The sequence below is a fragment of the Musa acuminata genome, chromosome BXJ1-4 (assembly GCF_036884655.1).
Source record: "Musa acuminata AAA Group cultivar baxijiao chromosome BXJ1-4, Cavendish_Baxijiao_AAA, whole genome shotgun sequence".
Classification (NCBI taxonomy): domain Eukaryota; kingdom Viridiplantae; phylum Streptophyta; class Magnoliopsida; order Zingiberales; family Musaceae; genus Musa; species Musa acuminata.
The window spans coordinates 43,392,445-43,415,273 of NC_088330.1; the positions used below are offsets into that span (position 1 = coordinate 43,392,445).

At 35.6% G+C, this 22,829-nt stretch overlaps 2 protein-coding genes across 4 annotated transcripts in view; one reads left to right on the top strand and one right to left on the bottom strand.

The window, feature by feature from the left end:
• The first annotated feature begins 2,693 nt into the window (after positions 1-2,693).
• LOC103982261 (nuclear transcription factor Y subunit A-8) lies at positions 2,694-7,683 on the top strand. 2 transcript variants are annotated; one of them, XM_009399141.3, is made up of 6 exons: positions 2,694-2,852; positions 3,327-3,784; positions 4,570-4,685; positions 4,805-4,873; positions 6,316-6,456; positions 6,844-7,683. In XM_009399141.3, the coding sequence occupies exons 2-6, from the start codon at positions 3,499-3,501 to the stop codon at positions 7,243-7,245; spliced, it is 1,014 nt and encodes a 337-aa protein (XP_009397416.2). In that variant the 5' UTR covers positions 2,694-2,852; positions 3,327-3,498; the 3' UTR covers positions 7,246-7,683. The 2 variants fall into 2 exon arrangements, with proteins under 2 accessions (XP_009397416.2, XP_065036265.1); XM_065180193.1 differs by lacking the exon at positions 4,805-4,873.
• An 804-nt stretch (positions 7,684-8,487) lies between these two features.
• Positions 8,488-22,829, bottom strand: part of LOC135671867 (uncharacterized) — a 33,454-nt gene continuing 19,112 nt past the window's right edge. The window contains exons 13-29 of one of the 2 annotated variants that reach the window (XM_065180194.1): positions 21,080-21,199; positions 20,872-21,003; positions 20,658-20,755; positions 20,459-20,582; positions 20,263-20,370; positions 18,141-18,285; positions 16,539-16,649; positions 16,366-16,426; positions 16,186-16,261; positions 13,760-13,939; positions 13,579-13,689; positions 13,152-13,319; positions 12,886-13,044; positions 11,055-11,288; positions 10,678-10,839; positions 9,431-9,543; positions 8,488-9,345 (exon numbers count right to left, since the gene is read on the bottom strand). In XM_065180194.1, the coding sequence (XP_065036266.1) occupies positions 8,808-9,345; positions 9,431-9,543; positions 10,678-10,839; positions 11,055-11,288; positions 12,886-13,044; positions 13,152-13,319; positions 13,579-13,689; positions 13,760-13,939; positions 16,186-16,261; positions 16,366-16,426; positions 16,539-16,649; positions 18,141-18,285; positions 20,263-20,370; positions 20,459-20,582; positions 20,658-20,755; positions 20,872-21,003; positions 21,080-21,199 (2,640 nt within the window). In that variant the 3' untranslated portion in view covers positions 8,488-8,807. The remainder of the gene's footprint in view (positions 9,346-9,430; positions 9,544-10,677; positions 10,840-11,054; positions 11,289-12,885; positions 13,045-13,151; positions 13,320-13,578; positions 13,690-13,759; positions 13,940-16,185; positions 16,262-16,365; positions 16,427-16,538; positions 16,650-18,140; positions 18,286-20,262; positions 20,371-20,458; positions 20,583-20,657; positions 20,756-20,871; positions 21,004-21,079; positions 21,200-22,829) is intronic. The other variant, XM_065180195.1, reaches the window with a different exon arrangement.

Sequence of the window (22,829 nt, forward strand, 5' to 3'; positions counted from 1 at the left end):
GATTGATGCAATAAAATAGTCATCGATATGCACATCGAATCATACATGTTGTGTGATCATGTGAATAATTTTTATATGTTTTATGGATTTATCAGCTAACATTCATTTTCATTGGAGCAATTATTGATTAGTAGGAAACAAGGACAATGCTTTTAAAGAAAGAAATAAGAAGATTAAGCCTAAGTGCAAGTTTGCATTGGTAGCCTCATCAGAAAGAAACACAACTTAGATATGGTTGACTTGGATTTGTGTCAATAATTCATCCCCTTAATTACAAGTTAATGAAAAAGGTTATCTTTTTGTGCCACTGAGCAAGTAGATTAGAAGGGATCTGCTTCTCCTTATCAGCCAATTGATTATATTCCTTGGGCAGCACTTGGATGTGGACTGCCATCAAATCACAATTCATGATTAGGTGTAGTTAATTAACAGTGGTGCTAATATTTAACTTGCATGTAGTGAGGAAGTCATTGTTATCCAACAACTACCTTTAATTGCATGTCACTAAGGTCAACAACATTCACTTGGCAGTGAAGGGTAACTCCTAATGCCACTAAGCATATCTCATCTAATCTACTATTAGTTTTATCAAGTAAAGAAAGCACTCGATTGGTAGGTAGAAAGTTAGGGGAACTGTTCCTCACTTTGTGCCCATAGGCTAAGCGTATGACAACACCAAGGAGAATCTACTTTGCTTTTCTACAACTGAGGGATCATATGATTTGTATTAATCTCCTCCTTGTTGTTCTCTTTTGATATGATCTTGATTTCCTTTCTTTGAGTCGTATGCTAATGCAACTTCCTCTTCCTTCTCTCGACAATTTGATGATTGAGTTGGGTTGGAAGGCATTTGAATTGTGCAAGTCTCACATTCCAAAGCTTTGGATAGATCACATTGGTTGTCAGCTTCTACTAACCATCTTGCCTTATTACCACATGCAAAGAGAGAACTCTTTTTCTATATTATATTTATATATATATGTAAGAATTACTTTAAACTAACACTTGAGAAGAACCTAAATGCTTGGCATTATTGACATGATCTTGTCTGCATCAACTGTATGACATCAAGAGAGTAGCAAAATGAAGGTGTGTTTCACAAGGCAGTGATGTTTCTGATCAAACATGTCACCCTTTGAATCAATCTCTGGTGCTGATGTTGACAGTGGGCCACCAGCTCCTGAGGTGGATCCCAACATCAACAGACCCCACATTGTACCACCTCCTAAAAAGCCTCCTTCCTTTCTTTTCTTCCTCTGGTGGTGATTGAGTGTTCCACTTGGATGGATCAAAGGAAAAGTCCTCAATGCTTATCACACTAACAAAATCTTGTACCACTCCATTCTTCATTGTAAACAATTCCATCTTTTTCATATCTCTCTCTCTCTCTAGGTTATGTCTTAACCACAATTCTTTGAAGACCTAACCACACCAAAGTTTCATACATAGGTGTTAATTCAACATATAAGTATAATTAATGTATAGAAATAATATATTGATTTATAAGATGATCTTTCTCATACATCAAATATGATACTTGGGTGATAAATTGGATGAGGATGGTGAGGAAGGAGGACAAGACTAAGGTGGGGTTCACAAATTTGTCAGTGCCTTCCACTGACCAACCACATTATTTGCATGGAGCCCCTACAAACACATCCACTTCCACTGACCACAGGATCAACAACTGAAGGAGAGAAGAGAGTCTATCTTCTGTTGCATCTGGATTACACCAACCCTCTTCTTCTTTGCATGTATATGAAGAGCTCAATTGGGCATTTAGCTTAGCATAATATTGATGTGCTTCTCTCTCTCTCTCTTTTTTGGTGTGTGGATAGCATAAAGTATATAATCATTATATTAATCATATGCATTAGATACTAAGTACTCAACATTAGATCATTTGTCAGTGGAAATATGTGCTAAACAATAGGATATCTATGCAAGAAATATGTTTCTGATCTTTAGTCATAGAATACCATATTTTATCGATACCTATAAATATCTTCAATCAAATTCGAGAGAATCGATTATATCATGTTGAGTTTAGATAACACTGATAAACTTATGAATCTTAAATTTATATTATAAAGTCTTAAGTTAATGATAATGATGATAACAATAATAATAAATTGTAATGTCTCGACTATCGATTTAAGCTAGTAAAACAAGAATCATTTTATAAAAATATTTTTTATTTATTTCCTCTCCAGAGTATTTTTCTTTATTGAATTGCTTTATTCATGCTTTGAGTAAATAAATCTTAAATGAGGAAACCTTAAAATGAAAAAAAAATGATCTATTGATCGAATAAAAAAGAAGAAATTTCAAAGATGATAAAAAGGTAAAATTTTGATATATACTTAATAAATTAATTTTTAAAGGTGCTAATTATTTTAGCTGAACTCGAATCGAAAATAAATATTAATTTTTTTTAAGGATATATATATTTATATTTATGTATTTCAAAATATATATTATTTATATTTTGGGTGGGGATTCAGTGACACAGTCTTGTGTTGCCATTTACTTAGCCCACCAATTAATGGGAATAATTGATTAATCAAATCCCACTAACTTCAATCCAAGTTGGCTTTTAATAAATATTTGGAAGATTATAAAAAGAAAAAAGAAAAAAAAAGTGATTAAAGAATAGAGAAATCAGTGTGTGGTGGATAGGATAGCCTCAAGCATTTCCCAAAGGCCTTCGGAGGGCAATAAAACCCACTTCCCCATTCCTCTCCAGCTTGCAAACACCCACTTCCCTCCTCCTCCTCTGCTGCCCATTGTCCCCTTCCTGTCACTTCTCCCTCGACGGGACTGGGGACTCCGGCGGCTGCTCCGCTTCAAATGTGAGTTCTCCCTCTCCAATCTCGTCTCTTGATTCTTGTCTAGGCTAACACGGTGTTCCCGACGTTTCTCGTTGTCTCGGTGTCGATGCTTGCCTGTCTTTTCTCCTTGGTTATAGGTTTTCCACGCATGGGATCGGCGAAAGATTCTTCTTTGAGTCCTCTGGGTTGTGTCCTTTTGGTTTCGGTGTGGGTTTTCGTTGAAAAGTTCAAATCTTGAAGCTTTATGAGTCGATTTATTTGGTTTCTTGATGTTTATGGATGATCCTTCCAGAGCCAAGTCGGCGACCACTTTCTCTGAAAAGTTCCGACTAAAAAGGGGAAAAGATGGTTTCTTGAAACCCATACTTCTGTGTTCTGGCTACTCGTTTCGTCTTCCCTGACCCATCCTGCTCTTTTTGTCGATCCTGCTGGTTTTATTTGGAGGGTTTGTGTATATGGCACCAACTTGCTTTTCCTTTTGTTGGGATTATATAGTGTTTACGACATCAAGATTCGAACTGCATGCAATGGAGGGCAAGTCTGATCACCGCAATTGAGAGAAACCAGTTGGATTTCTGATCTAGTCGGAGGTAGACTTACCTGTGAAGTAAGAAACTAGTTTGTGGTTCAGATTTCTCATTGTTTAGGGGTTTGGAGAGTGATCACCATGCAAACATCGATGTTCTTCGAGAATCATGGAGTTGGGCGGCTACTGGTTTCACAGACCCCTCAGACTGCTCTGGTTCCTTGGTTTGTTGGATCTCAACCTATATATGGTGAGCCTCTTAGCCAGATGAAGCCAATAACTGGGGACCATATCAGTGTGGAGGAACAGCTACCAGCTGTGTCACGACAAGTGAATCATGTTATAGACTTACGCAAGGAGCGAGGTTCAGGGTTCAAAATCCCAGAGAAAGGTGGTAACGGTACGGTTAGCTTCTCAATATTCCCAGGTACTGTGTTTCTTGCACTGCCTTCCTTTCTCAATATTCCAAGTCTTTTTGTTGTTTTGGTTTTACTTCTCCAAGTAAATTACTTTACATTGACACCTAAAACATGGGCGTGGCTAGTGAGATGTTTTGTAACTCGAATCATGATTTATTCATAAAATAGGGGATGATAGCTGGAACGAGGCATCTCCCATTAGTTGCTGGATTTATGCTGGCTGAAATTTGGACCTAAGAGGTTGTGTAAGATGTTAAATAAATGGGCTTCCCTTTTGGCACCGTGAATCCACATTTTTGTAAACAAGACAAGGTGAGAGATGAATGTTTATTGGAAAACAGGCCTATAAGAACATGTAGAACCAAAGACAAAACTTAAGGGATTTCATATGTGGTGTTTAAGTTACAAAAACACATAAATATTTCCAATGTATAGTAGCAAAACTATCGTAGGAAATGAATCACTGAAGAACAAAGAAAGGGGTCAATTATGACAAGCAATCATTCTATCGAGATTCGAGAACATAAACATGTGTATAAGCTGCAATAGAAGTGTAAGTAAAAAATTTCAAAGTGAGATATCTTTCAGACAACTATTATCTTCATATATTATAAAAGCTTAATGTGCCATTTATCTCTCTCTTTAATACGATGTGTCTAATCAAATTAGTTGAGGAACCCACAGTACATCCTCATTATTTTCCAGAAGTTTCTTCTGAGGTTCATATCATATGATGTTTCTATCTACTGATGCTGTTTAACGTGAATCTGACCACACTTTTTTTCTACTTCAGATTCCAAGGATTTAATAAAAGAGCAGAAGATTCAGCAACATTTGATGCCCTTCTCTCTACAGCCATCATTACCAGAAAATCCAAATTGTTTCGAACAGGGTTTTGGTCAGTCCATGGTAGGTTGTTTTTTTGTTTTCGTGCTCTAATATCTTGTAAAAATAGTTGTTTATAATTTTACTAATTATATTCACAATGGCATGGAATCTTTTTCTCACTTTTTCTTATACCGGTGTAGGTTTGTCCCAGTAGCTCTTATGTTGACCAGTTCTATGGCTTATATGCAACTTATGGAACCCAAGCAATGGTTGGTTTCCCTATTTCGTGCTTTGTATGACTAAAGATTTCAATTTTCTTTCCTTTGGTCTTTTCTTGAATGGGAGAAACCATTTCAACTTTATAAATTGTCTACTAATTCAATAAGTTGAGTAGGTTTGATTGAAGTATATGTTAATCTGAGTAAATACCATTAAGCTTTTTGGTCTAGAAGGTTTGTATGTGGTGCTTCTAGAACTAGGGAATAATTCAGGTGTTGAGACTGATACCTTGAGTTTTCAGATATTTGACTTGAGAGCTTTTTGAATCTGATGAGTCAATACAGAACTTGCTACAGAAGTCAACTGAGCACTTTCCATATGAAGGGCAAGAAATGGAATTCTTGTCCATTTTTAGAGAAATCGTTGGATAGACATCTTAGTAAGGGTGAGGATGTACTGATGTGGCAAGGAGCTCCCGAATTGGAAATGTTGGTAGTTTTTCCCAGAGTAGGTGTCTTAAGTGACAGCATTACTGTTATATGTACTATGGTACATGCTATGCTAACAAGTGGCACACGATGAGCATCCGTGACTAGTATTTGAAATCAGCCTTAAATGTAGCCAAGTTACTATTACATGAAAAAATGTTGACTCAGATTTTAGTTGGAGAAATGATGATCTTGCAGATTTCTGTTTGTTGTATGTACAAAATGAAAGATTCCAAAGAGGTGAACTAATCTTGATAAATGTGTCTAACAAATAAACTGATAGAGCCGTGAAGGTATTTCTTGTGTTTTGTAGGCTAGTATGGTTGAAATCACTAGCTGTAAGCTTCATCCTTATCAGTGGAATATAGAAAAATTGCAACACTGTAGAAAACCTAATCAATATTGATCTAATACTTCTGGTGCTTGTTAAAATGTGATTCTATGGAATACTATGCTTATTGTCGTCAAGGTAGCTGGCTATTGGACAAGTCACAGGTTGGTTTTGGAACTCCTAGCACTGGGTGGCCTGTGTAAAATTGTAACGAAAGTCTATGTTTTATAACATCACCACATTTGGGAACATTTATTCTGTAAGCTTGTTGACTTCAGGGCACTTCTAATTTATAGGTTAAACCTAAATGTTATTAGATGTTTAGATATGCTCCATGAGAGTTTGCATAAGATGACAAGAACCTTGTTACTTTTTGGAAGCAAAATCTTTTTCTAAAAACACTTGATCTCACTTAAACTGGTCTTTTCTAGAAAGAACTAGCAATGACCTTATTATTTTTAATCAATGATGGTGCATGGCTGAACATAGTAGAAAAATGAAAAGATAAAGCAATGAGAACTTATTATTTGGCAAATTTACTATGTCATATTTCCCCTTGTTTTCTCAACAGATGATCTTTGAAACTTCCTCAATCATGAACATGGTGCAACCTAGTTGTTAGTAGTTGTATCAAGAATTATGTGATCGTGAATCCCTCATATTCATTTTGCAGAATGGGCGTATGCTTTTACCAATGGATATGACAACTGAAGGACCGATCTATGTGAATGCAAAACAGTTCCATGCAATTCTTCGTCGCCGCAAAGCCCGTGCTAAAGCTCAGAAAGAGAACAAGTCGATTAAAGTTAGGAAGGTATGTGTCTACTGCACAGTACAAAAATCCTTGTTGCAATAGAAGTGAATTTCCCAGTATGTTTTGTTTCATAATCTGTGACCATAAGAGTAGCTATTAATATATATATTTTTAGTTATCTGTTCTAGCGGACATTATCAGTCTTTTTAAGAGTACTTTGATATTCGTCGGTAGCTCCTTTCAGATGCCATTAGGTGACCAACTGTTGTGGGACTCCTCGAGTTTGTCCCCCTTGTAACGGCTAAGAAAATCATCATATGATTATTATGGGAGGCATCATCCTTACTGTTATTTGATTGAATGGCCTGCATATGTATGGACTAAGGGCGGATCATTGGGATTTCCTTTCTGCAGTCATATTTGCTTATTGGGATTTCTTTTCTGCAGCCATATTTGCATGAGTCGCGTCACCTTCATGCGATGCGTCGAATGAGGGGCTGTGGTGGTCGCTTTTTGAACTCGAAAAAGGAATGCAGCGGACAGGGTGGAAATGGTGGTTGCAAAGTGAAAGATGGGTTGCCTCCTCGTCCTGCCACATTTGCTAGGTCTGAAATTCTGCAGTCTGACAGCTTAAATCTGAACTCAGCAAGCGGTGGTTCGAGTGCATCAGGATCCGAGGTGACAAGCGTGTATGCTCAGGAAGATGTTGATGACTTCCACATCGCTGAACATTTGTGCCCATCTGTTTTCCAGTCTCATTTAATTATGATGAACGGAGGACAAGGAACCAGTAACCATAGCAAATGGGGTGCAGCAGCTGATAGCTGCTGTGATCTACTCAAAGTCTGATGAGATCAATACCAGGGAGGGGTGGTTGAGAGTTATGGTACTTGTTAGCTTGAGAGCAGTGCTGCAACCTATTCATTCCCTTCCAGGACTTAACACAACCAGATGGAAGAAATGGCCACTGGTTAGATCTGGATCGCGGATCAACCTGGCTTTATTTGGTTGGGCAATTCATTCTTGGCTTATCCGCATCGGGGCCTTCAAAATCATCTAACTGTTCCTAGTAAGTCTAGCAGACTTGCGGCAGTGACGATGATGAAAGTCCTCGATGCGCTGTAAAGGTGTGGATGGGGCTTGTCCCTGTCTTTCCTGGTACTTTATGAAGAACAACCATATCTGTGGATTCAGATAACCATGAACATTGTACATCTCGGAGCTTGTTTGGTTGAAGTGTTGTGTGCTACGTACCGTTCTATTTATGATTGGAAACTACTTTTGTTAGCTTTTTTTTTGTTTTTTGAGATTGCTTTATCTACCTAATGCTTCAACTGTGGTGAATCTTCCTTTGTCTATTTGTACCCCTCATATCATGCTGGTGTTTGAATTAGGGTTTTGTCTTTAACAACAATCTTCATGCGGTGAACAAGGTAGGTTGCTTGCTTGCTTGCTTGCTTGCTTCTTGGATCACAAGACCTATTGCTTTGCGTTAGGTGAAAGGCTTCACCCTTGTTGACTTTTGACATTTTACGCCCACTTGGTTTTACTTCTGCATCACCGACGATGGATCACCTCACAGTGGTGAATATGCTCCACAAATTTCTGATGTTAGAAAAGCATTTGATTATTTTGAACACAAATTGATAATAGACTCGAATTACTCTTTTTACACGACCATTTCTGATAAATGGCGATTTCTCCTGAATTCTCGATAAATAGTCTTTGACACAACAGCGTTAACACAAAAGAATCATGCTTGCCAATGGTCCATTTATCGATCTATCTATTCGGACAGCAACAGAATGAAATGTCTCATTCATCAACCATCTTAAAAGAAATAGTAGCACGTTCATCAGACTTCGCATCCAAAATAGACGATCAAATATCAAGCAACTACATCAAAAATAGCAGACACAAGTCTGAATAAACATGTAGGAAATTAGATTGAAAAAGGTAAAAAAAGACGACCTCTGTATAGGTAGGCTAATTTTTATTGCATGCATAATTCTAAGGCCTCAAGCGCTCTGATTCTATCAGATGTAAATGAGGTAGAAGGGAACAAAAAAAAAACAAAAAACAAAAAATGAGTGCAGAATACCACAGTAAAGCTGATGGCATCTTTAACTTAAAAAGAGTAACTTTAGATGGACTCTACATTCATCATATTCGGCAACTGTTGTCCATAACACAATTTACAATGGCGAAAAAAGAAAGAATCTTCAGCTTTCCGAGTTTGCAACTTCCTGAATTTTGGCTTCTTTAACTTCTAAGAGTAACTTTAGATGGACTCTACAGTCATCATATTCAGCCACTGTTGTCCATGACACAATTTACAATGGCGAAATTAGAAAGAATCTTCAGCTTCTGGAGTTTGCAACTTGCTCGATTTTACCATCCAAGCGTGTACCTCACCGAGGGGCATGAAGCACAGTAAGATAGAAAGGGTGCCCATGAGCCGTACCAGAAGACGACACGCCAGCTATTCCTTCCTCAAGTGGCTTTACCTCCCAGTGCAATTCATAGTTTGACAAATCGTACGTACCAGCTGCAAATAGACAGATCTTAAGGGAAATTTCAGTTGTACACAATGGTTCCAACTTTAGTTTAGTAGAGCTCGTCGCACACCAAACAAAGGGTGATAAAGTGTCAACTGATGATTTCTTGGGTCGATTCCCATGGACGCTGGAGAGAACTTTCATGTCATTAACCAAGGATATGTCATGCCACCCTCCTTCATTTTCAGCAGAATCAGAAAGCTTAACTCCATCACTTGACTGGTTTTTCTCGGGCAATGTATCATAGGTGGTCAGTCTGATGATAACAGCAGCATCAGAGCAACTGTGGATTCTCAAGTGAAAGTTAGCTTCACAGAACGAACTGGAGAAATCATGATTAATCATTCGGGGACCATTCATTTGCCAAGATAATGGACACCTGCTGCTAATACTGGACACAAGGATAAGAAATGCATCAGTTATTTCAAGATTCTAAAAGCTCAGTAAATCAGAAGCCAACAAGGTTCTAATCTTGCCTGCAATGACATGCATGGTAGGATAATAACTTTGGTTGCATTCCTGGCTCAAAGACAGGACCATTTCCCTGCATCTTTGAGATCAAGATGAAATCAACAATGCTTGAATCTCCCTGAACCACACAAAGTACAAGTCAGGTCATACAAAATTACAAGGAGAGCCATATGAGAGTAAAATCAACCATTTACAATGCCTATGCCCAAAATTAAATATAAGTGATATAACATGAGAGATTATTCATATCAATGGATTTGCAGAAAATCAAAACTTCTTTCCATAATATGTATGGAGTTTCATGGAGGATACCAAAAATTATTATTAGAAATAGAAGACATAATGCTTTATCCACTAAAACCATAACAACGATAAGCCGCAATATCCCAACTATTTGGAGCTGGCTATACCCTCCACCTCTTGCACCACTAGTACGAATCATCTCACCTGGAGCAACCCTCCAATATGTGCTAGACCCTCCACCTCTTGCACCACTAGTACTAATCATCTCACCTGGAGCAACCCTTCAATATGTGCATGGATTCACACATTCACACATGCATGTGCATGGCCACACATATGTACACATAAAATTCAAAATATGTATATTACAAATACAAATGTTTTTGTGTGCATGCACACACACAAACACACGTGTGTTCCATGTCTGCACATGTATATAATATACGAAATGGACTTGCTCACTAGAAAGAACCTTACTATTTTTACCATTGAACATAATCCAGATAATAAACTTGGTCCTTGAAAAAAAAGTAAAATCAACTATGTTACATCCTCGAACTACCCTTACAACTATCAAATGTATATCCAAAGTATAGGGTCATTTCCATGTCCGGTAAATTTAATTTTGTTATATCACATGTTTGATCCCTTGATTATATCAATTTTTTTAGTCCACCCAACATAAATAACTGAGTGGGTTAAGTAATGTCGGGTAGGGTTTGCCATTTCGGATACCGGACCCATCTCAGAGATTTGTCGGGTCGATACATATTGGTCCTATACCGCTGTACCTACACATGGTACGTTGAGGCGTGCCGACGGGGACTCGAGCGATCCACATCTCAATCACCAACCGTACCTATCTATATCACCCATACCATATTGACATGGGCGGTACAACGAACCTTGATGTCGGGTAGATTACTAATTTAGCTTTGAGTGATATAACCATCCATAATGAAACAAACACATCTGATACAAGAATTATGAAGGTTCGACTTCTACTGACCTTCGCTGACTTTCCCTGATGAAATCTTTCATGCTGATGAAATTCAGCCAAAGGTGACCTTGATACATCAATCATTGCTTCTTTGCAACTGTGAGAAATCATCAGTAGGTCACTTCCTTGCAAAGTAACCTCTCCTTCAGTATTTATAACTTTTCGACAATCCTGAAGAATGAGTAAAATTTACACCCAAAAAAAAACAACTGTTCATCATGATTGTATAGATGGTACATCAAAACTTTTTCAGTGATCCTAAAAGATCAAGTTTTAAACTGTTCAAATGTTTGCAGACTCAAATTTTTTGCACCCAAGAGTTGATAACATAATTACTTAAACTCGTTGTACTAATCGTTTTTGGATGTGAACTAAAGTTTGCAAACCTTAAGCTTAAAGAAGCATGACAATGCCTGACCAGCAAGTAATGTTTGAACAGGTTGCATAGAAAGCGATTCTGGCAATGCTAATATTTCCCATAGATTGCCAACACATGACAACTGATTGAGGGAGAAAGTCTCTGACTTTGTCCTGTTCAAAATATCCATACGCACAAAGTACTCTTCCAAGCTTGATTCGCAGGGAGAGATCTGGAATGATACATCTAATGATGGTAATACCTGAAAAAATTTAACTAACAATTATGTCAAAATTTTCAATTGCATAAATCTGCAACACTTTAAGATAAGTAACTGGAATTAGCATGAGTTATGCCAAATATAACGAAACGGAATGCATCAGGTAAAGGTTTCTTGGATTGCAGATCTTTGGATTAGATGATTCTTTGGCAACAAAATATCAGAATACTTCATGGAAGTCTTTCCAACCAAACATAAGTCAGAAGGGTCATTGCATAACCTTGTACCACTAGTATGTTGCAAAATGAACATTTATAACATTTATCTATATTTTATAATATCATCTAATTTTCTACTGGTTGCTATTTATTATCTTCCAATCCCTGTTTAACAAAAACTGAGGTAGCATCCTCTCCCCAATTAAACTCAATTCATGATTGAAGCTACTTCATATTCATGTGAAAATCTGTACCCATTCTCCAAAACTTCCTTCTTGACATGAATCTCTAAGGTTCGCATTCATAATTCCAAATATTGCAGTATACTGCCTGTAATTTTCATAGTACTTCTAATAGTATATTAAGGACTACTATACCAATATTGGTCCAGTAAGATTCCAATATTGGTACAGTTATGAGTACTGAATTTTAAGTACTTGCTGGCATCTCATTTACAGTTCCAGTAAATAGAATTGCCTGCCACTCCCTTTTTACATAAACTGCTTGCTTCCTTTCAAAAAGGACTCTTCCCATTTAGCACTGTAGTCTTTCACATGCTTCCTTTTGGTCAATGCTATACAATATCACCTACTTATATCTAGCTAAAACATAAACATGTTAACTCATAAACTCACTGCTACCACATTGAACTCTTAAATCAACCAACTAAATATACCATTGACTTCAAAGCAACATCTAAATGTTGAAAGAAAATTTATATTTCATCCGAATTCCTTCAAGTAACCTGTATAGAATTTGGGGATTCAAGAAATTTTTTTAAATTAATTGATCACAGGATACATTCAACTCTTTTTCACTAAAAACTGAACCAGTTCAGGAAGATATTAATAAGAATAATTTCCATAAAATGATTGCAGGTGGTAGTGAATAACTTCAAAATAGAACCTTGATCTGATTGGTACCAGACCAAGCTTAACCAAATATATCTCTAGGTTGTTCAAGAAAAGCTTTAACTGGTTAAGTTTCATGTCCACTTCACATCAAGCAATACGCGTATTCAGGCTTCAGGAAAAAAAAAACCAACATGAAAAAAATTTTGTTCCCTCTGGAAACATCATGACACCTGCAAACCCAAAACCAGCCAGCCAATTTGTTATATGGGTTTCAGCGGAAAACCTTCTCCACCTGAAGTGCCATGTCAAATCAGCTGATCCGACACTACTACAATGAAGGCCAGAACCCTACCTAACACATGGCCCATTTGCTGCCCCATATATTACTTATGAATAGCAATCATTTAAATGCTGAATTTAACATATATGTGACAATATTATTGGTCATCCATAGCTAGTGACATCAGGTACACAGAAATCTTAGAAGTTATAAGTTATTATTGTATATACACATCTCAAATCTATATATGAACATGCACACTATACATATTAAGTTGCATTTGTTACCTCCAAGTCATGATGCATGCGCAGTATACGATATTTCATGTCACTAGAACAACTTGCCACTTCATAGTATATTGAGATGTACAAAGAAATCCTTCCACTAAGACCAGCATGAAACCAAAGAGGCCATGTGAAATTAGTTCCACCTTGAATTGTGGCATCCTGTAATGATAAGGTAAAAAAATTATAACTAACCATTTAACACTTGATGATTTATATAGAGTACAGTGCAAGTAACCACTTTCACATGATTAATTACTTCTACTCACATCTGGAAATGAAAACAAAAGGTTCTTAAACTTCAGCATAACATTTGCTGGTGTCTCCTTACTCCCAGAACTCTTCTGCTTTTCAAGGCACTCAGGGAAATCCATTTCTAGATCTTCCATATTCCCAGGAATGAGGTATCTTGGATGACTGATCTTCATTTTAATATTCTGCGGATTTAAGATGTCCAAACAAGTCACAACTAAACTAACCAGAAAACCAATGCCAGGAATATGCATTGACATACAAACAGTATATTAAAATTCAACAGTTGCAGCTAGCCACATGCCCACATGCCCCAGTACAAGATTTTTAAGGAGAAAACTAGCATATTGCTCCGAAGCCAGATTACATGTTATTAAAAGAACTGACATAAGATTGCAAGACCAGCTGGCAGGTGGAATACAATCAGAGAGTAATTAAACAGACCTTTACAGAAAATTCTGATTGGTTATGAAGCTCAAGCAATAGAAGCCTTAAATCACCAGCAAATACTTTCTTTGGTAGGTGCTGAATACATGCATCAAGTTTTGGTAGGCCCTGAAGATGAAAAACAAAAAGTTATTACCTTAAACATTCCTGAATTAGAAAAATGAGGACAAGAAGTAACCTTAATCACAATAAAACTCAGGTTATGGCTTAAAGAACGCCTAGCTCTTCTCCCTTTCTTCTCTTTGTTCTTCAAATCAAACTCAAAGTACTGATAACCAACCACAATATCTGACAGAGTCCATCTCACTCCACTAATTTTCAGTAAGCCTTCGATCTTTGGACTAACTTCTAATTGTATCTAAGAGTCAATACAAGGGCAACATTTAGAAAATCAACCAAACTTATCAGAAACATAAAATAAAATTACAATACAAGCCTATTCCAAAGGCTCAACAGATGTCTGATGCAGGGCAGGGAACTAACCAATTGCATATACTGAGCCACGAACCAGAAATGTCAAAAAAAACTATAGGTTTGAAGTCTAGAAATTTTTACATTACACATGAATTATATTGAGTAGAACAAAGTTGCAAATTCAAATGTCCATTATGCCCATAAAAATAGCTGTTAGGCTTTGCTTTTGTATACCTCACCTTCATACTAGGAACAAATATGTGGGAAGTGAATGACACAATTTATCCATACAGTAGGAAACATCTACATACTCGCTCATCATACTTAAAATGTCAAGATTATGAAAATAAAATAAGTGATAGTATATCCAGCAATTTTGCTAAGATTTGCATGCATGTCTGTATTTCTTAATGAATTCCCAAACAAAATTCTTTAGGTACTCCCCACGCTTCTGATGGTAAGAACATTCATTATTACGAAACCATAAAATTATGAACACTAACACTACCTCAAAACAAAGGTAGTAGTACTAACTATATCATAGCATCATTTGCATGATTCGGACTTGAATACCTTAATTTTTTAAATCAATTATTAATTGATCAATGTACAGTATAAAAACAATCAAAACACCATCATGCCATGCTACTGAATGATGTGAACCAAATTGTGATTTTCTCTTTGAGGTACATACAAAATTTATTATTAACATCTTTGGTGAAAATATAACTAACAAAATAATCATTCATGTCAGAATTAGAATCATTCACAAATTTATAGAGGCTTAGATAGTATTGAACCATGGAACAAAGAATCTTTCCAGTTTAACAAACTGCCTAATAGGCAGGAAAAATCTGAGAAAAAAGACATAATTCAAATGAAAATATATAAGCATCATGCACCTAAAATATAATTAATATGAAGCAACACGTTAAAAACTAACCTATAACCACTGTAAACCTCAGCTAGGAAAAAACAACATTCCACTAATTTATCATATTTCTGTGCATCAAATGTGAAGACATAAAAATTGAGAAAAACTAAAAAGTTAAATGAACATATGTTTGACTTCAAGGTCACATTCTGAAACTAATTTCTCTAAGAATTAAAGTAAAACATAAAATCTCAGAGTCAACATCAACTCTGACATCAAATTCAAATTCTGAAAAAAAATAATAATTAAAATCAACGAAAAACTTGGGGGATCAGAGTTACTGGTCAAAAGTCACATAAGGATGGGAAAATGAAATGAAACATTCAGTTTGTGACTATGCACATACATGATTGTAGTGGATCTCATGTCTAGAAAATTGTATAGTCTACCAAATGGAGCTAGATATTAAGATTTCAATTGTACCCTATCCTGTGTGGCACTAGAATAATGTAGGTTCATTTTGATCAAGACCACAAGATCCACTGGTGACCATGATAAATCAATAACATATCAGCACAAGTAACAACCTAACCCTTTCCAGTCTAAATGAAGAACCACGATAGGCAACAAGAACATCAAAAAGAGTTGGTGGGAAAGTGAACCTATATACTAGAAGGAACAAGCTTCGTATTTCCTCATGGCCTTAGCCAAATCATTTGATCACCAATAGACAGTATACGTCATACATTAGATATATTTAATGTGAAAAATTAATCCTCTCTCAGACCAAAAATGATAATTATTGAAACAATACCAAGAAACAGTTAATAAGAAACTTCATACCATGCTTCAGCACATTATAAGTATTAAGGACCAGTCTTATCTTTCACATTGAGTTACTTGAAGCAAGCACAACAAATTTTAGAACATCTTTGTGATCTTTGATGAATAAAGTAAAATAAGAACCTAGCATATTAATGACTACTTTAATAAATGTACCTCAAAGTGTCTGGACAGTAATGTACCTGAGGTTAATAATTATTAAAAGACACAAAATTCCATTTTCCATGAAACATTTGTATATTAGAACCCAACTTGGTGGAAGAGATAAATTATAAAAGACAACAATTGCAGAATAACAGTGAGTAGATAATGCAGGAGATATACACTGTTTGCTTCTAATGGCAAATGTCACTACACAGCAATATTCCTTATTTTGATCCAGGTTCCAGTACCAGAATTGGAAAAGAAAATCATTTCTGACAGTGCATGAAGATTAAAAGAGAAATGGTCTATGATTTTGTCCTTGCACCTACCCTCTTAGCCTCACCTCCTCCTAAAACAACATCAAGCTTTGATAATGTAAAGGAGGAGCCATCACTGTTTGAATCCCTGCAATGATCAAATACAAGTGATAACTAATGTTAATAAAACCAGTGTAAAAGAATTGCTACAATGCAACAATTAGTGAAAATATTCAAAAATACAGCCTCTACCTACAACTAGGAGAGTCTTTTAACTCTGAATCCTCCTCAGGTGCTGTATGTGATGCACTACCTGCATAATGCGTATTATTCATTTAACAAATATAAAGGCATAGAACTATGAACCAAATTAACCTTGGATAAGATAATTTGCAAATATGAAATACGTCAAGGTGATGGGTTACCAGTGTCTGGTTCCTTAGATTTTGCCATGAGCTCACAGATAAGAGAGATTTCAGAAACAGAAATTGAAACCTGAAGAGGGTTTATGAACTCAAGATCCACTACAACAGATTCTGCAATCCACAAAATCGAAAAGCTTCAGGCATACATAAGAAAACAGGAAAGAACTGTGCTTATCAATCTTTCTGATAAAATGTTCATCAACAAAATATTGTACAAAAAGAAAATAAAATTAAGGATCTATTTTTTGTTGTCCTTGCTTCAATAACCCAATTTGTAAAAAGATGGTCTGTAAGTGCCACTTCTAAAACAGAGAAACAAGGAACTGAAACCACAAAACTGTAGAAGGAAACCCCCACAGGAGAGGAGAAATATAGAAATGACGCAACAACATATGGTAAATACAAAGAAAAAACACATACAAAATGTGTAAATACGGCAGCAGCCCATCCTACTTAGATTCTAGCTAGTCTGTTCCTCCTACCTACCTAGAATTCTTAAAGCTTAAAGAACTTAACAGCTAATCTGAAAGAATTTACCTGCAGAATCCTCAAACTTGATCCTATCTAAACCTAATACAGATCCACATTTTATATGAATTTGTCAGTGAAGAAATGTGATGAAGATTCTATATCAGCGTAAAAAAAAATTTAAGAAAGAAAACACTAGTTGAATCCAATATGATTGACCCAAATGTAGTACTGCAATAAGAGCTTATTAGACTCACATTTGAACCTAGCTAGTCCAGAATGCATCAAATTCCACATCATAAAGTCGACTAGGATATTCTAAAAATCAATTCAGAAAATAAAATTAAATCCCAAAGGAAGCCTTTAATGGGGATTTTGTTCCATAATAATATGACCAAAAGATCTTGAAGAGGCAAACTTGTGATTCACCCTTCCTTTTTGTTATTTCCAACTGAAGCCAAATCTTGTAGATTGTCGATTGTGAGAGACTAAACCTGAGCTATAAAGACAGACAATTAACAATATGGCAAGTTCCAATTTAGAGTATGGTGCTAATGGCTACAAGCTAAGTCAAGGTTGCAGGTGATCATGAAACTCTTGAAAGCATGACTTAAATTAGTCAACAACGAACTTAAATGTTCTCAAAGTCTGTATTTAAGTCACATAATAAAAGGTGTAATACTAAAAAGAAACAATATCAATATGTGGCATTGTGCAACTAAATTTTGAGCGAGGACCATAATTCTTAAAGGGTGAAGATGCAATGCAACACTAAAACAAAAACATATTCTAGATGAAAGAAATGCTACTTTAGACATTATAAGTTCCAGATAAAATAAACATTAACATTTTAGGAAAAAAAATTATTCTTATTTGATAATAAGACATCCTAATTGATGATAGAAATAAAATATACAAGTTACAAATGTAAGTTGCACATGCATGACAAAGCATGTGAAAAAATTGTTCATGTTCACGTCATATTCTATTAAAAAGATGTTCAACAGTAAGAAGTTTTCTGTCAAAAGGAAAGATAAATGCAGCACAATTCTCCATAATATTCAAAAATCAAATGCTGCTGTAAGGTTAATAGATGTTTTAAGTTAAAAGAACATTTGTTAACTGCTAACGCACCTCCTGCCACACATACAGGTGACTCATCGTTTCTTTTTGAAGAGGAGGATTTTATTTGTGAATCCAGCCAGTTGGATCTACCAGTGGATGCTGAAGGAACCAGTTCTTCTTCCAAAGACTGCCACAAACTTTCACTTACATGGACCTACGAATGTCATTAATCAATATCCACCTCAAATAGTATAGAAACAATAAGTGACTAGAAGATTGCATTTTAACAGCTGGATACTCAAGGCACCAAAGAGTAAAGCCAGATCAAAAAATTGCACTTTATAGTTTATACACAAACAAATACTTGCATGCAGATATATACACATGCACAAAACTGCCTACCAACTCCATATGCACGTGCTGGGAATTATACAGATGCTCACACATGGGTGAACCAAGCTTTCTTTAAGTTTGATTTATTGAAGTGGAGTTTGCATTTACACATAGCTCACACTCAAGAATGATTGTAGGTCTAGCACTTGTGATAGGCTTCAGACCAGTTGAACAAGCTCGAGCTAGCCCATTTGAGTTCCAGGAAACCAGAGCAACAATGATCTGAGACCATTTTAAATTTTAATTATTTATTAGTTTCGGATGTCTTTTACAGAATCCATAAATTGTCACATGACAACATCTACTATAATCTTATATTAATTACCAAGATTGTCCAAGAAGAAAAAGGAAGACAAACAAAAGAAGGGAGACAATCATAGGTTTGATTAAAGATTCTAAAGAAAAAGGAAGAAAATATGTATTGAATTTGATTCCCAAAAAGAATTTTCTTCTTGATTGAAGATTACACGGATATGGAAATATATCAATGAGATATACCATAAAAAACTGATTCTCCACATCAAATCCAAAAGTGAAATTTTTTTATAAAGAAAAGTCATAATGATTGATATACCTCAACTTATGATATGTTGTAATCTTCACTTATCTCTATATTTTACTTTTTTTCTTGTACCAAGGGTTTATAAAAAAGAAAAAGGGGATTGTCATCAAATCAAAGAATGAATAGCAATGTCATGGGATCAAGTCTCGTCCATGCCACTTACATAAAAAAGAAAATTGGTGGCATGCATCAGACCTACTTGCCCAATATTTAAAAATTTGAACTCTCATCTAGTAAATTTTTCACTTAAAACATTAGTTTGGTGGTGTAACAGACCCATTCACCAAAAGTTGAGGGTTTGATACCTCAATCGATGACTTTTGCCCTTGGAATATTGGTATGATGGTGGTGGTGTGCTAGATCCACTTATTAAACAATGGTCTAGGTGGTGGTACATATCAACTAGCTTAGCTAGTAAGCTAATTGACATCCTAAATAACATTGAATTTAGAACTTTGTCAATAATAATGAATTCTCCCCATAGTATGAATTTACCTTTTACAAAATAAAATTGATGAATATATATCTTTTTCTATATTATGTGCGATTGGTGTTAGTAAACATGCACTATGCACTTCAGTGTCAGAGTGTAACATTAAAGGTAAACCAAAGTGTAACATGCTGTTGGGATTTATACAAGCAAGGAAACAATTGCAAAAGTAGAAGGATATAGAAGAAAGAAAAGAAACAAGCACTGTTATTCCAGCGTAGAAGTGGCAGGCAAAAAGGACAACAAAAAAGATGCTAAACAGATAAAAGAAAAAACAGGGAAAAAAAAGAGGGCCAAGGACCATGGAACTAGTTTCTAGCAGAGACAGCATGGGGAAGGAGGATAACAGAAGAGAAAAGAGAGATGAGTATAATGGATTTTTGTCATGCCTGCACACACAAAGTTAAGTTGAGGATGGTTCAAGAACTATTTGACACTGCTCATGTACATCTAATCTGTGAAACTCCTATATAACATTATGAATAAGCTTCGGTTTCTACTATAAAGCCATTGTGTATATATGCAACATTTTTTGTTAAACTTGAATCATTTCTGTGATCCTGTAAATTTTCCAGCTTAGCATCTTACACCATGGTTTGACTCTTAAAAAGAACTTGTATTATGAATATCAAAATAAGAACTAGTCAAGATTTTTGGTTCTAGCACAAAAGATTAGCTTTCGTACTTCAATAAATGAAGACGATTTAAGATGAAAGGAACCTGTGAAAAGTAAAAAATTAGCTTACATCTGAAGGAGATGCATATGTTCGAAAATCTTCATAGAGAACTTTGAGCGAGGCCATGTTGATAACAGGAAGTCGAAGTTTGTAAACCTCAAATTTCTTTCCCATGCTCTGATGGGTAAAAAAAAAAAGAAAGCAATTTTCAAGATTAGCAAGCTGTGACACCAAAAAATGATACGAAAAAAGCTATAGGCAATACCTGAACAATATGAAAAAAATCATTAAGGAACATATTTTGTGTTGCCAAGGACTGATGGCTGCATGCTAAAACCTCCAGCATGTGTTTGACAGCTACATCAAGAATCCCAATAAAAGAATACCACCTAATTACATCATGATAGATGAGATGCAATGCCTCAAAGCTATATATATTATGAAAATAAAATTAAAAAAAATACCTTCCAACATTATAGTGAACATGATCAGAGATATAAGTCCATCCATTTTGTTTATAAACAAAAAGTGCATTCCTGTAAGCCCGAATTGCATGATGTCTCTGCACTTGATACAATCAATACTTAGCAATTAGCATAGAAATTTTCTGACAAGCTTCAATCTCATAGATATAAGTTTGTGTATATGATCATAGAATTTCGCACATAAATTATGTACCTGATCAGACATGTAGTAACGATTACCAGCCAGAACAAGATGAAAACCATACTTGCGTAACATTGGAGGGCTCGATAGCAAATAGCAGTATGATGCCTGTTCAAGCATTACAGCTGCAAGCAAAGAAGGTTCCTGATGGAAAATAGTTGATCAGCTGCAAATTTAGAAACTCAAAGAGTCAAAAGTCATCTTTTTTAGTGTAAAGTACCTCATTAGATAAGCGGAAATAAATATTTGCTGCATCCTTAAACTGGCCCCTCGCTTTGAGCATTTCTGCCCACCACAGCCCACACCTTGAAGCATTTCGCTGACTAGATGACCCAATTTTCTGAATAAAGAATTGAAAATTATCAAAAGGCCTAATAACAGCATAGAATAGATATACAAGTTGTTTATTTATTAATAAAACCATGATTCGCCTTACCAAACTGTATTGGTGTACCAACCAGCTATTGATATGGTACATACCAAGACGTACCGAGCATACAGACACATGGTACATGGAGACATACCGATGTATTAACTGTACCAGTCCTCTATCAGACCAGTATGTACCGCCCATACCGAGCGATACGTCGCGGTACAATGAATCTTGAATGAAACATCCATATGTAGGATATAAAAATGAGTATCTTAGGTCAATTATTTCTACACCACGAACATATAATAACAAGACCTAGTTTATAATCTTCAGCCACCAAGACCAACAATATCATCACAACTTTACTAGACAAAATCAAGGTAAAAAGAGTGTCTAAAGTCAGTACTCTTTAGCTTTATGTGTTGACCAAAGATTTACCCGGGCATTAATTTTGATGGATATATACATATATATGTACATATATACATACATATACATATATATATACATATACATACATATATATATATATATATATCAAGGATTTTAATTTCGAATAATACCGTCCACTACAGGGCAATATCGTCGATTGGGACTGTTTCCGCCCTGTTACCGTCCTAAATCGATCGTCACTGCCCACTACTGGGTGGTATTAAAGAAGGGAGAAGAAGAGAACCTAGAGATCGGCATCGCTCTCCTTCCTCGTCTAAGGCGACTAGGCCTCGACGTCGTCGGCAAAGAATCCTCGACGTCGCGGGGAGAAGAAACCGAGCGTCGAGGTGACGTTTCTTCTCCCCATGCAAGCAAAAGAAACAAGGCGATGCGGCAGTTGCCCTTTTTTTGTACATATATACATATATATATATATATATATATATATATATATATATATATACACACACACACACACACACACACATTATATATATATATATATACCAAGCTGTATACCGAAATGTACCGCTCGATATATATACCGATATATAGTACCGATATATAGTACCGTATCGTACCGAGAGAATCTCAAAACTCAAGTACGGTACGAAATTTCAATTGTTGATATATATATACATATATATATATATATACATATATATATATATATATACATACATATATATATACATACATATATATATACATACATATATATATATATATATATATATATATATATATATATACACACACACTATCAAATTGTAAAGTTAAAAATTGTAGGACAAATTGCTCTGCTACCAGTATCATACAGGCCAAATGCATATAGGGAAAAGAAAATATTTTGGATTGACAATAAAGGAACTGAAAGAGAGGAAAAAGGGAAAGAACGATAGTTGAAGATACTAATGAAAAACAAAAGAGAGAGGAAGAGAAGATAATAACCAAGCTATGGCTCCTAAGCATCAGACGATGGTTGAAGATACTAATGAAAACAAAAGAGAGAGGAAGAGAAGATAATAACCAAGGTTCGGTTCCTAAGCATCACACAATAATTTTAGCCTCACACCATATGTGCCTTACATACAGACAATAGCTTTGCACCATCTAAGAATAAGTACCAAAACTATTCTATAACTCGTCTTGTAAACGAAAGCCT

Bases quoted from the DNA above. Each gene is read 5' to 3' on its own strand.
- LOC103982261 (XM_009399141.3), top strand. From the start codon at position 3,499: ATGCAAACATCGATGTTCTTCGAGAATCATGGAGTTGGGCGGCTACTG. The intron at 3,785-4,569 runs GTACTGTGTTTC...TTTCTACTTCAG, and splicing joins TAGCTTCTCAATATTCCCAG to ATTCCAAGGATTTAATAAAA. The intron at 4,686-4,804 runs GTAGGTTGTTTT...ATACCGGTGTAG, and splicing joins AGGGTTTTGGTCAGTCCATG to GTTTGTCCCAGTAGCTCTTA.